Here is a 14,955-nt window from a genome sequence, read left to right on the forward strand (position 1 = left end):
AACGTGACAGGAGGACACTGACGGCAGCGATATTGCAGATGTTTTTTTGTCATAATGGAAAAAAGGACATTAGAAGCAGAAAGAAACAGTGACAAGACACACAGCGTTCGGGCAATATTGCAAATGTTCTGTCATGATGGGGGGAAGGGACATTAGAAAGAGAAACAGAAAGAAACAGTGACAAGACATGGCGGTGCCGGGGACATTGCAAATGTTCTGTCGTAATGGAAAAAAAGGACTTTGGAAGGTGAAAAAGTGGATCGCACTCGGGTTCTTCTTTTCTTCTTTTTTATTTTGTATTATTTACATAGCAGCAGAAGTGTAGACAAACGTTTCGGCTGTTGCCTTCATCAGTGTCTCCTTTAGGAGGACTTTAGAAACAGAAACAGAAACAGTGACAAGACACAAGGCGAGGTGACAGGACACACTGACAATGGAAGTGAATGAGACTTTGTTGAATGTGGATGCCCTCAGCCTAACGGATCAGGACATTTCTCCGCCCCCCACCCCAGTGGGCCAGGAGGAGAGGGACGAGTGGGACACAGACCTGGAGATAGAGGGTAAAATTCAAGATTATTATTTTATTTTTTATTTGTATTTTTATTGGTGGCAAAGGAAATATGTCTTGGACATAGCTGCTGCATAGGCCTAACACACAACACTGATACACATGACGGCAAAAAAAAACAAAACAAAAAACACACACACAGACATAGAGTGTCATCATAGAGATGCATAAAGTGCAAACTTAAAGTGCACATCTAGTACAGTCTCCCACATACAGAGTACATGGCATTACAAGGATGGTGGTAAGATGCTGGTTACATGTATGGTATGCCGATATTTTTAAATGTGGATTTTGTAGCCCTGTAATGCACGCCGTACCACCAGTGGCTCCCTGTAATAGTAATTGAAAGGTTAACCCATTGATGCCTAATGTTGCATTGCGCAACATTGGCCCTGGCACCTGGAGCTGCATTACACAACATTCAGGCTCATGAGATTTAAGACAACTTTCTAAAAAAATCTCTAATATAATAATCTCTAATTAACTCATTGCCAAACTGCAAACTAACCCATCAGTGAGGAGGAGCTGTTTATCTGGCCTAAAGATTGCAGATGATGTCACAAGCGATGGTTGCAATGCAAGGAGTAAAAGGCGCTATATAAATGCATATAAGTCCATTTACCATTTTTCCCATTTACTTTTACCTTTGACACCTCTGCCCAGCAGTCATGGGGCAGTCATCATAGGGCAGTCATGGGTAACTGGTTAGGTTTGTGGAAATTCAAAATGGCGGACCATGGAGAAGATCCCCCTTTTCATGTATGAAAAATGCAATTCTTCCCAGTCATAATGAATACTTAGAATTTGATGCTGGTGGAAAGTATTCATGAAAAAGATAACATTAGTGAATAGACAGCATGAATTCTGGAAATAAACAACTAAAAATCTCACACAGTGTCCCTTTAAGTCCATTTATTTTTTTACCATTTTTTACCATTTTCTTTAGGAGACACTGACGAAGGCAACAGCCGAAACGTTTGTCTACTCTGCTGCTATGTAAATACAAAATAAAAAAGAAAAAAAGAAGAACCCGAGTGCGATCCACTTTTTCACCTTTCAAGTTATTCAACTGGAGACGCACCACACGGAAGAGCGCGGTGTATGAACTACTACCATTTTCTTTAACCTTTGACACCTCTGCCCATCAGTGGCCAAGCCCATCAGGAAGGAGGAGCTGTCCAATCGGGAGCTGAACAGATAGAATTTTAACTGCACCCCTGTGTTCTAATTTCTCTGACTGCACCACCTCTGCCCATCAGTGGCCAAGCCCATCAGGAAGGAGGAGCTGTCCAATCGGGAGCTGTACCTGGAGGCATGTGACCTGCTGGGCGTGGTCCCCGTGTCCCACTTCCTGCGGCACCTGGGCTCCGACAAGGTCGACCTCACGCACCACGGCCTGGGACCCCTGGGGGCCAAGGCACTGGCCATCGCACTGGTGGTGAGTTTATACTAGATAGATGGATGGATGGATGGACAGACAGACAGACAGACAGACAGACAGACAGACAGATAGATAGATTAACCATGTCTTCCTCACCCATCACAGCCTGAGGCCTCTCGGGGCCAAGGTACCGGCCATCGTACTGGTGGTGGTTTTATAATAAATGTGTCCTTTTTGTTGTGCATATAGACGGATATGAACGCCACCAGTCTGGAGTTGGCAGATAACCACATCTTAGCTGAAGGGGCGAAGTACATCGTGGAGATGCTCAGAGCCAACTTTACTATCCAGCATCTGGTGAGTGTTGTACTAACAATATAATTACTAGGGCTGTCAAATAATATTTTTTAAAATCGTGTTTCATCTTGGAAATCCCATAGTTAATCGCGGTCAATCACGATTTTTTTTTCCATGTTTCATTTTTTATTATTTTGCATTTCAAATAAATGTAAATAGTAATTGTAAGTCACTTTGGATGAAAGTGTCAGCTAAGTGTAATGTAATGTAATGTAATGTAATGTAGTGTAATGTAATGTAATGTAATGTAATGTAATGTAATGATACTATATAGCTGAAGATCCAGGGTGCGATTTGTAGTGGTGGATTGGGGGGATTGTCCCCCCTTCTGGTTTTGATATTGAGACTTTTCTACATACTTTTAATCACAGCTTAATGAAATTCTATTGATAATGCTTAGAATCTTAAACATATCCCCCCTTCTGGTTTTCTGACAAATCGCACCCTGTGAAGATCTCTGTTCATTTGAGCATGTTGCACCATATACAGTATGCAAAACAACAACTCTTAGAGCAGTATTTAGGTTTTGAGTTTTGACTAAGTGTTTTTTTTCCCTTCTTACAGGATCTTTCCAATAACCACCTTCAGTCTGCTGGGGCAGAGTGTGTTGCAAAACTGCTACTGGAAAACATTTCCATCAAAACCTTGAAACTAGCAGGTAATGGTTACAGTACAATTAGGACTCTACGCATCATCCCTCAGCTTGCAGGTGCATCACAGTTGGGATGTTGGGACAAACATCACTTAGATGTAGAAGCTGTAGCACACTGCAGTTTAGTTTTTAAAAAAAAATAGTTTTAACGTTTTTATTGGGTGCAAATACTACTCCAGCCTCTATGTCTAGGTAATAATGTACACTTGGCAGATGCACAAGCAAAATATAAGAGATTTGACTCCTTTTTTGTGTCATGTTTAACCAGGCAATGAATTCATGGAGGATGATGCCAAGTACTTTGCTGATGCCTTGGCGGTAAGATAGTGAGTAACTCATGGCTGAAGTTGCAGTTTATTGAGCAATCACAGAATTCAGGTGGTTTTAATTTGTTTGTTTTTCTCCTCAGTAGAGTAACTACAGAGTAAAGGAACTGGATTTAAGTCATAATCAATTTGCTGGGAGTGGAGGAGATCATCTGGGACAAATGCTAGGTAACGAGAAAAAAAATCATTTGTTGCCTTCACAACAGAACTGTATAATCATTGACATAGATGATTAACCCAGTAATGTACTGTATTACTGTGCACTCATATTGGTGTAGTACTGTGGTAATAACGTTTTTTTTCAGTGACTATTTTATTGCGTTCCACTGCTGGAAGGGCATGTGTTGAGAGGTTGAGCTTCACTGATGTCTGGTTTTAATGTTTAACTTTAATATCTAATTCCACAGCTACTAACGAAGGCGTAGAGACACTGGACCTCAGCTGGAATCATCTCCGAATGAAAGGGGCCGTGGCATTTTGTGCCGGACTGAAGGTATGGAACCAGTCTTCATCATGCTCAGGTGTGACTTGTGCAGCTGAACTGAGTCAATTGTTTTTGGATAGGATGTACAAACTTAATCTTCCCATTACATGTAGTGTTTATTACTTACGGAGTGAGCACCCAGTTGCTTTTCTCTTTTGTTGAGTTGAACACGTTATAAAGCTTATTTTGATATATTGTTCAGAGTAATGTGACTCTGAGGTACCTGGACCTGTTGTGGAATGGTTTCTGTAATGAGGGGGCGCTGGCCCTGGGGGACCCACATCGTTAGACCACTTACTAGTTTCCTGAAGTTTCTCTAACCCAGTTGCTTTTCGAGGGGGCGCTGGCCCTGGGGGACTTCCACTGAACTGATCTACCTATAATGTCATGTCATAAATTATCCATATATTATCCTCCAGAGTAACGTGACTCTGAAGTACCTTGACCTGTCCTGGAATGGTTTCGGTAACGAGGGGGCGTTGGCGCTGGGCGAGGCCCTGAAGTTTAACAACACGCTACTGCACTTGGACCTCAATAACAACCGCATCACCAACGAGGGAGTCTTCATGCTCTGCAAAGGCCTCGAAGCCAACGAGACACTTAGAGCACTGCAGGTACAGTCTGTGTGTGTGTGTGTGTGTGTGTGTGTGTGTGTGTGTGTGTGTGTGTGTGTGTGTGTGTGTGTGTGTGTGTGTGTGTGTGTGTGGAGGGGGTCTTCATGCTCTGCAAAGGCCTCGAAGCCAACGAGACTCTTAGAGCACTGCAGGTACAGTGTGTGTGTGTGTGTGTGTGTGTGTGTGTGTGTGTGTGTGTGTGTGTGTGTGTGTGTGTGTGTGTGTGTGTGTGTGTGAGGGCGTCTTCGTGCTGTGCAGAGGCCTCGAAGCCAACGAGACACTTAGAGCACTGCAGATACAGTGTGTGTATGTGTGTGTGTGTGTGTGTGTGTGTGTGTGTGTGTGTGTGTGTGTGTGTGTGTGTGTGTGTGTGTGTGTGTGTGTGTGTGGTACAGTGTGTGTGTGTGTGTGTGTGTGTGTGTGTGTGTGTGTGTGGTACAGTGTGTGTGTGTGTGTGTGTGTGTGTGTGTGTGTGTGTGTGTGTGTGTGTGTGTGTGTTTGTGTGTTTGCAAAGGCCTCGAAGCCAACAAGACACTCAGGGCACTGCAGGTACAGTGTGTGTGTGTGTGTGTGTGTGTGTGTGTGTGTGTGTGTGTGTGTGTGTGTGTGTGTGTGTGTGTGTGTGTGTGTGTGTGCACGCATGCAAGAGTGTTTCATGGTAGGGGGTTAGGGTGTAGGAGGGCAATCATTTTGTTTACAGTACTTTTAATAGTCCTGGTTTTCTGTTTCTTGCTAATGAAAACATAGCAACGTACTTCCCTTCACATACAGCACACTAACTCATCTGGGGTGCATTTCTCGAAACCAAAGCTGCTCACTAATTTAGCAACTTTGTTGTATGCAATGTAATTTCCCATTGGCAACTACCAAATTTTCTAACTGACTAACAACTACACTTTTGAGAAATGCACCCCTGCAATTCGTCTCCAGTTGGAGTATAATTACGTCCGCCAAGGAGGCTATGTTTTTTTGGTCGCATTGGTTTGTCTGTCTGTCTGTCTGTCTGTCTGTCTGTCAGCAGGATAACTCAAAAACGTTATGCACATGATTTTGATTAAATTTTGTGAAGTTGTTGGAAATGACAAATGGAACCATGGATTCAATTTTGGTGGTGATCTGGATCTCCGGATAACTAACTTATCTGCTTAAACACTTAGGGTTTTCTTTTGCCTTAAGACAGGTAAAAGTTTTTATCTTTTACCTGACATATTTCGAGGGTGTTACTTCCGTCTTCATCCGGGGGTCATTAAAGCACGTCACTCATCAACATCACAGTGACGCTCTGATGAAGACGGAAGTAACACCGTCGAAACATGTCAAGTTAAACAGTTAGACATAATGAACTTAATACATAACTCACCTGCTCTTTGTCTCCAGTTGGAGTATAACTGCCTGACAGTGGAGGGTGCTCTGGCTTTGGTCCAGGTGGTCAAGACCACCCCGAAGAGCGCTCTGGAGGAGATCAACATGTCTGTAAGTTTCATTTCAACATCGCCATATGTAGGTGCTGGTTACACCTATGCAGATATTTTAAAATGCAGATGTTTTGTTAATACCTTTGCGTGTAAACGCAGCATAAGGATCAAAACAAAAACTGAGGTGTCTTGCTCAAGGGCAATTCAGCCATGGATGGAGGTGTGGGGAGGGGTAGGGTAAGGGTGGGATTTGAACCGGCAACCCTCTGATCTTGAGACCACCTCCATAACCACTAGACAATTCTGCTCCTTTATTACTCTGGTTTAGAACATTGGGTTTTTTTGCAGCTTCTGGATGGAGGTGTAGGGAGAGGTAAGGGTGGGATTCGAACCTGCAACCTTTTGATCTAATTTATGTTCCTTGATTGTCTTCTTCTGCTCTGGTGTAGAACGTGCTGGTGAATGAGAACTTCGTTCAGCTTCTGGAACTGACGTGTCATGAGCACCCCAACCTCAACGTGCAGTACGGGGGCGTCGGGGGGTTCATCGCCAAGAAACCCCCAAAACGCCTCGACCCCATGAAGGTCATCCAGGTAACCATACAATACAATACAGTACAATACAATACAATACAATGCAATACAATACAGTACAATACAATACAATACAATACAGTACAATACAATACAGTACAATACAATACAATACAATGCAATACAATACAACATGTATTTATATAGCACAATATCACCCTGAAAGTCATCTAGGTAACAATACAATACAATACCTATTTATATAGCACAATATCACAAGTATAAAGTTGACTTGACCCCATGAAAGTCCAGGTAACCGTACACACAATTTGGTCCGATACACAGACAGCAGCTTTGTCTTCATACGGTATGTAATACGGTGTAATTGGATTTACACTTGTGTCAGAGAGACTGGATACTCTTAAAATCTCTGCTTGTGTGACAATTAACATTCACCTTGAGCACTTCTACTAGTTAGACACACAGAATAGCAATGTAATTCCCTGCCTTGAAATATGAGAAATATTGAGATCATATGTTAACTGTATATACCTACACTGTAATTTTAATACCCATACAGTATATAGATGTATCAGCACAGTATTTGATGCACAGGTGTGCACAGGTAGGGACGTGGTGGTGCTAAAGCACCTATCCCTTTGCCCTACTGGACAAAAAAGGCCCTTTTATGGATTTTTACCCCACAAGGTACTGTTCCATGTTGACATGATCATCTATGGCGATCAAAAGCATGCGACAATTCTCCGCCATAACACGATAAAGCCTCTATATCCTAAGGCAGCTGGAAGTGCCCCCTGCCCCCACCTCGAGCACCTGCCCCCCAAGATGTCTGTGCACGCCACTGATTTGATGTGTCTTAATTTCAGGACTACCTAGATCAGCGTAAGCTGCGCTTGTGGGACTTCTTCCGGAACATCGACAAGGACGGAACCATGAGGGTCTCCGTCACCGACTTCCGGAAGGCTGTTTCGGTATGGAGCTGTTGATCTACTCTTGGGGAAGCTTTTCACTTTTTTCACAAATAAGGTTATTTATGGGAGACTTAATTTCCAAGTTACAGTATACAGTATCCAGGGAAACAGTTAACTTTTTACATTTAACGTTTGAACTGCTCATATTTGTTGGTAATTTAGAAAAGGGAGATGATTATGCATGATCATTATACTGTATGCACGATTTTGCACGCTTATTGTATGCACAATGATTATTACGATGATTATTATGTATACTATGTATGATTATTCTAAGTTTTGCACACCATTGTAACCCTACTGTGACTATAACTCAAAGCCTTCATCACTACCTGTTTCACCTGAACAGCAATCCAGCATCCCACTGGACCGCTTCCAGATAGAGGCGCTGATACAGAGACTGGACAGAGACCGGACCGGGATAGTGGACTACAGGTACTACATTGTTACATACAGAACTAGTATTGTGGGTAGTTACTGTATACTCTCTAAAGTACTGTTTCTCTTTCTCTCTCTCTCTGTCTCTCTCCTCTCTCTCATCCTCCAGGGGTCTGGCGGACACCTCTGCTTGTGTGACCTTGATAGTTCTCTAAAGTACTGTCTCTATCTCTATCTCTCTCCCTCTCTCTCTCGTCCTACAGGGCTCTGGTTGAAAGTGCTCCCCCTCTCTCTCTCTATCTCGCTCTCTCTCTTGTTCTGCAGGGGCCTGGCGGACACCTCTGCTCTACTCTCCCCCCCTCTACTCTCTCTCTCCTCTCTCCTCTCTCCCTCTATCTCCACGGGTCTGACGGACATCTCTGCTAGTGTGATCTTGATCATTCTCTAAAGTATCTCTCTGTCTTTGTCTCTGTCTCTCTCTCTCTTTCTTGTCCCACAGGGGTCTTGAGGACCCCTCTGTTTGTATGACCTTGATCGTTCTCTAAAGTACCTCTCTGTCTGTCTCTGTCTCTCTCTCTGTCTCTGTCTCTCTCTCTCTCTCTCTCTCTCTCTCTCTCTCTCTCTCTCTCTCTCTCTCTCTCTCTCTCTCTCTCTCTCTCTCTCTCTCTCTCTCTCTCTCTCTCTCTCTGCAGGGGTCTGGCGGACACGCGTAAGCAGATGATGCGAGACCACCGTCGCCAGCTGCGTAAGGTGGAGTCTCGCCAGAAGAAGGAGAAGCAGAAGAGTGATCGCATCCTCAAGACGTTCCAGAGCGCAGTGGAGGCCGTCACGCCGCACGGCTCCCTCGTCATGTCACCAGGGGGCGCCAAAGGTCAGGAATCACTCATACCGGTGTACCGTTCTTCTCATCATCAACCGCACTTGTTGTCTCTGTGTGTGTGTGTGTGTGTGTGTGTGTGTGTGTGTGTGTGTGTGTGCGTGCGTACGTACGTGCGTGCGTGCATGTGTGTGTGTGTTTGTGTCCCTTGTCATTTCACAAGGGGGCGCCAAAGGTGATGAATCACTAATTACAGTAAAAGAAAGAAAAATCTGGTTCCGCACGGTTGCCTATTTTATGTGTCGCGTTGTGTCCGTCTGTCTTTCTGTTTGTCTGTCAGCAGGATAACTGAAAAAGTTATGAACAGATTTTGATGAAATTTTGTGGAGTTCTTGGAAATGACAAAACTCTACTCTACACTACTCTACTGTACTACACTACTCTACACTACTCTACATCACTCTACTCTACTCTAATTCTACTCTACTCTACTCTACTCCACAGATGATTCGAGTGGTCCGCAACACTTCTCGGCCACGCCCCTCAGCTCCTGGCATCACATCATCATGTCAAACAGCAGCCGCTACAGCGTCACCAACCTCAGCAGCGAACACGTACACCTGCCACTCATAGGTGAGGACGTGTGTGTGTGTGTGTGTGTGTGTGTGTGTGTGTGTGTGTGTGTGTGTGTGTGTGTGTGTGTGTGTGTGTGTGTGTGTGTGTGTGTGTGTGTGTGTGTGTGTGATCTGTAATGGCTGACAGCAGCCGCTACAGTGTCACCAACCTCAGCAGCGAGCACGTACACCTGACACTCATAGGTGAGGACGTGTGTGCGTGTGTGTGTGTGTGTGTGTGTGTGTGTGTGCCTGTGTGCGTACGTGCGTGCATGTTTGCTATGTGTATTTGTTGTGTGTGTGTGTGTGTGTGTGTGCCTGTGTGCGTACGTGCGTGCATGTTTGCTATATGTATTTGTGGTGTGTGTGTGTGTGTGTGTGTGTGTGTGTGTGTGTGTGTGTGTGTGTGTGTGTGTGTGTGTGACTGTGTAATGGCTGACAGCAGCCGCTACGGCGTCACCAACCTCAGCAGCGAACATGTACACCTGCCACTCATAGGTGAGGACGTGTGTGTGTGTGTATGTTGTGTCTACGTATGTGTGTAATAACAGAGAGAGTAGAGAGAGAGAAGTTCCATTGGCCCATTGTTTCCGTGTTCTATTTAGGGGGGGTGGGGGAATCCCCCTTTAGGCAGACCTAGGCAGACCTAAGGACTGTTCTATTCAATGCTACACAGTAAATTGCGTAGTGTTAAAATAACACTTAAAGAGTTAAAATTAACACTGTTCTAGTGTCTATTTGGTCCTGCTCCAGATCAGTGTTAAACACTGGTGTTAGATTTATAGTGTTAAGCTAACACTATAAAGAGTAAAGCAGTTTCGGGGAGCACCCTACTAACATTTTTAGTTCTAAGCAGGTTCCTGGAACACAAGCCCTTGGTTCCAGTTTAGTTCTGGGTACGTCCCCAGAGAGTCATGTTTGGTTATTTTTCCGTTCTCACTTGGTTGGCAGGAAAGTTTAATTTTCGTTCCTAGAATGTTATATGTGTAGTTCCCATTCCGTTCCCTTATTGTTCTCTCACCGTCACTTTATTCCTGTTCATGTCATGTTTGTTCCCTTGCCATTCCCATATGGTTCCCTTAACCTTGTTGGTTGCATATTTGGTTCCTTAGACATGCTCCTGATGTTCCCCCAACCTTGTTTATTATTGTGAATGTGTTTTGGTCCTGCCCCACTATCTCTCACCATAGTTGAGGTACCCTGATCATGGTAATTAAGCACCTCCCATCCTCCACCATGACTGAAACACCCTGCGCCTGGCATCAGTTTGCCACACTGCTCTCTTAAAATAATGTTTAAAGTTGCTGAAAACATGTAAAATGTCTATGTAAAATGTCTATATGTTATATATCAGTCTATGCTGTACTGCGCCACAATGTGAGAGAAATATCAGCTGAGCATGTATGAACACAATCTAGTGGGGATTAATACCAAATGTTTTCCTTAATGAAGTTTAAAATATAACCATACCATCTACTTCAAGTGCACAATGGAGCAAGCAATGTAACATGTGCTGTTACTGACTAGCTCACAAAGCAAGGCACAAGATGTAGCTAACAAATGCCATAAGCCAAAAGCGCCTTTAGCTTGCTTGCAAACATCAAGTGCACAATGGAGCAAACGATGTAACATGTGCTGTTACTGACTAGCTCACAAAGCAAGGCACAAGATGTAGCTAACAAATGCCATAAGCCAAAAGCGCTGTTAGCTTGCTTGCAAAGCAGGTAAACAAGCGCTATGCTGTGCCATGCTGACCAGCCAGCAGGCAGGCAAATATTTAAAGCACTGTGACAGTCCAGGTTTATATACAGGCTCAAGAGTACCATGTGACCAGATTGATTAGGAGTTTTTCAGGTGCAAGCAATTGAGTCATGATATACCAGCCCTAAGTAATTAGGTTTGGCCAGGCGCTGATGGACAGATTGGTTGTGAGGGGCCTGCTTGTTACCGGCAAAGGTGTAACAAGTTCTCAAGTTATTTCTTTCACTCAACACATCTTTTGTGTGATGTTGTGTGCACAGCCAAACCTTAGATCAACCCAACCAAGTTGAGTTAAATGAATGAAATGGAATAAATAATAAAAAAAAAGATTGTGTACATGATTTAATCTGGAGGAAATACTGTTACTAATATGTAGATGTATGTGATTTAATATGGTGGACAGTCATCATTGCGTATGCTCTGAACAACACAGTATAAACAAAGTTGGGGGAACATCAGGAGCACGTCTAGGGAACCAGACGTGACCAGACCTATAATGTAACCATCAAGGTTATGGGAACCATATGAGAACGATGAGGGAACAAACATGAAAAGCAATAAAGGTACGGTGAGAGAACGGCGAGGGAATGGAATGGGAACCACACATATATCGTTCTGGGAAGTTAAATTAAACTTTCCTGGCAACCCTGTGAGAACCGAAACAGAACCAAAAATGACGTATCCGAAACGTATCCAGAACTGAACCGGAACCAATGGCTGCTTGGTTTTTACTGTAACCAAAGGGAACGTTTCTAGGTGGTAGATTTTGGTTTGGTAATAACCCCAACCTTTAGAGAACCAAAAGTCAAACGTTCTCTTTACGTTCTCTGTTACTAGGGCATACAATGGCGCAGACAAACTCCATCACCTCGAGGAGGCGGGGGCTCTCTGGAGTACTTCTAACTCCACACAATTTAACAACTTCATTTGACACTGACACTGGAGAGCATCTCACTCCATTTGGTGTTGGAATTACTCCAATAGTGTTAATAAGCCTTAACACTGCAAAATTAACACTGGCAAATTTACTGTGTAGGAGCATTATGACACACCCCTTAAGGCAGACCGGAACCTGGTCACGTTAGGTGCCCATAGCAACCTATTACATTGGCATATCTCTATACTTAAAGAATCTCTGGTAATAAGTTACTCTCCCCTCCCCTCCTCTCCCCTCCTCTCCTCTCCCCTCCCCTCCCCTCCTCTCCCCTCCTCTCCTCTCCTCTCCTCTCCCCTCCTCTCCCATCCTCTCCTCTCCCCTCCCCTCCCCTCCTCTCCTCTCCTCTCCTCTCCTCTACTAGGCAGTAATAAAAGTTACTCTCTTCTCCTCTCCTCTTCTCTAGGCAGTACTACGTCCCCCACCACCCTGGCCATGCACTCCTACTCTCAGCCCAACCTGCAGGACTCCCACTCCCACCACCACCACCACCACCACCCCCATGCTAAGCCCACCTCAGCCCAGGGCGTGCTCTCCATCCCCAGCAAACTCAGCCCCATCAACCACCTGACTCGCTCCAGACCCGCTCTGAACAAAACCAAAACACCCAAGACCAAGAAGAAGAAAAAGAAGAAGAAAGCAGAGAAGGAGAAAGAGAAAGAGAAGGAGAAGGAGAAGAAAGGCCAGACGAGATGAAATGGAAAGGACACTCTCTGACAGACAGGCAGACAGACAGATAGTGAAACAATTGAACTGGGCTGTGTTTCCCAAAAACTTTTACAGTAAGTGGTACTTAAGGCCTTACGGAAAGTATCACATCACTAAAAGTTTATACATACAATAATCTTTTAGGCCTACAGAAAACAGTTATTTTCTTGCACATGCAAATAAAGTGCAAAGCACATGTGCGAGGTATAATAGTGTATATATAAACATTTAGTGATGATGTGAGACCTGCTGTATTTCTGATATATTACCATAGGGGCCCCTCATACTAAAGTACTACTTAATCTTAAGTACCACCGTTTCGGGTCTAGCCCATCATCAGTTTTCCCAAAATCAAAAATCAAAATCCTTTTGAGTTTGGGAACACTGATGATGGGCTAGACCCCGAAATGTTTGCATCCCACTTTTTGTTTTGGCTTCTTTTTATTTTCAGCTTTTAATACAGTTTCACTGAACAGCATCAAGCTCCTGTGTGTGACTCCTTTTTATTCACACTGCATCATTGTTTTGAAATTACGCACCATGGGAAACACAGCTCTGAATATTTGAACCAAATTGATTTGTAAAGTTAAAAGGTAGGGTTGCATGTTAACCATTTTAAGAAAATGTACCATTATGACATCACGTTGGGGGTTCCGCAGGCTCATAGGAGTCTATGTAGAACCTTAGAATCCTGGGGGAGTTCCCCCAACGTGATGTCATACCTGCAACCCCACCTGGCATGGGGGTGTGCTGTATGTCTGTTATTGTGCTCTGTGTGCATTTTAGCTGCAACGGAGACTGTGAACATCTTCCATTATGGAGGGACAACATCTGACAATCTTCTTAGTGGTGTTGACAAATGGACAAACCACATTTGAGACATTTTGGCAAAGGTTGTTAATAGCCTAAATAAATACAAAAATAAACTGTCTTGTGCGTTTGGTATGTGTGAATTATCGAGAGGTCGGGCAAACAATTCGATATGGATGGGAATTCCACCCGCTGTACACTACTCTGCACACCAGGGGGCTCCTGTGAGCACAAGACAGCTCTTCAGGAGCTTGTAAGGTTCCCACCCCCAGGGGGTGCCCGCACCTCAGGTTAAGAACCACTGCACTACACCACCTCAGCACTCTACACTTCTTCTCTACTCCACTATGGCGCTCCACTACAGTGTGCGTCTCTTGTAATCAATCTCTTGCTCCGTGCTGATTGGCTGAGCTGGGCTTGGCCACAGATGTGTAATTTGACACCATGTGGTGGGCTGCAGGCCAGGGCCGCTGACATGACAGCTTTGGCCCCGGGCCCGGAAAACAGGCATCTGAACCCCCCCATCCAATGCGACCCAATTCTGGGCCCCCCTTTCCCTTTTTTCCCCAAACCCAGAACGAGTTCTAAAGTGCTGGTCCATTTTTTTCTTCATTCTTTATTTCTTTATGCTGCACTCCACTCCTTTGTCTGCAGTAAAAGTTGAGTTAGCCTCATTTAGGGAGCCCAAAAGTGGGGATGCAAATGCACCAGTGCATCCCCCTTTCTTCCCGGCACCTACGTATGCAGCCGACCCCTTTGCTATAGAGCAGAGCCCCCCTTGAGGAACACAATAGCCTGCTGAGATACAATACTGTAGCAGCTGTAGCCATCGCTGCCGCCCTACCCTGCCCCCATCCTGGCAGCCAGTTAGCACATGCAGCAGAGAGACCACAGCACAACACAGAGCAGCACAGCACTGCACTGCACTGCACAGCCCAGCACAGCACAGCACAGCACAGCACAACACTACACTGCACAGCACATCACAGAGCAGCACAGAACAGTTCAGCACAGAGCGGCAAAGAACAGCACTACACAGAGCAGCACAGCACAGCAACGCAACGCAACACAGCAGAACACAGAGCAGCACATCACAACACCACAGAACACAGCACAGCACAGAGCAGCACAGCACAGCACATCACAACACCGCAGAACACAGCACAGCACAGAGCAGAGCAGAGCAGCACAGCACAGCACAGCACAGCACAGAGCAGCACAGCACAGGACAGCCCAGCACAGCACAGCACAACACAGCAAAGCACAGACAAACAGCACAACACAGCACAGCACAGCACAACACAACACAACACAGCACATCACAGCACAGCACAACACAACACAACACAGCACAGCACAGCACAGCACAGAACAGAACAGAACAGAACAGAACAGCACAACACACTGCAGTACAGCACAGCACAGCACAGCACAACACAGAGCAGCACACTGCAGCACAGAGCAGCACAGCACAACACAATGAGACCTCCTTGGCACAACACAACACACAGCACAGCACAGCACAGCACAGCACAGTACAGCACAGCACAGCACAGCACAGCACAGCACAGCACAGCACAGCACAGCACAGCACAACACACTGCAGCACAG

General features: G+C 44.9%; 1 protein-coding gene across 1 annotated transcript; it reads left to right on the forward strand.

The window, feature by feature from the left end:
• Nucleotides 1-433: 433 nt before the first annotated feature.
• Nucleotides 434-13,416, forward strand: LOC134435146 (leucine-rich repeat-containing protein 74A). The gene is made up of 15 exons (XM_063183999.1): nt 434-560; nt 1,828-2,006; nt 2,199-2,306; nt 2,871-2,964; nt 3,227-3,276; nt 3,371-3,452; nt 3,692-3,777; nt 4,188-4,382; nt 5,760-5,855; nt 6,247-6,390; nt 7,218-7,322; nt 7,672-7,757; nt 8,393-8,571; nt 9,022-9,150; nt 12,233-13,416. Exons 1-15 carry the CDS (start codon nt 434-436, stop codon nt 12,520-12,522), a joined length of 1,950 nt encoding a protein of 649 aa, XP_063040069.1. The 3' UTR covers nt 12,523-13,416.
• The last annotated feature ends 1,539 nt before the right edge of the window (nt 13,417-14,955 follow it).

The sequence above is a fragment of the Engraulis encrasicolus genome, chromosome 19 (genome assembly GCF_034702125.1).
Source record: "Engraulis encrasicolus isolate BLACKSEA-1 chromosome 19, IST_EnEncr_1.0, whole genome shotgun sequence".
NCBI classification, from domain to species: Eukaryota; Metazoa; Chordata; class Actinopteri; order Clupeiformes; family Engraulidae; genus Engraulis; species Engraulis encrasicolus.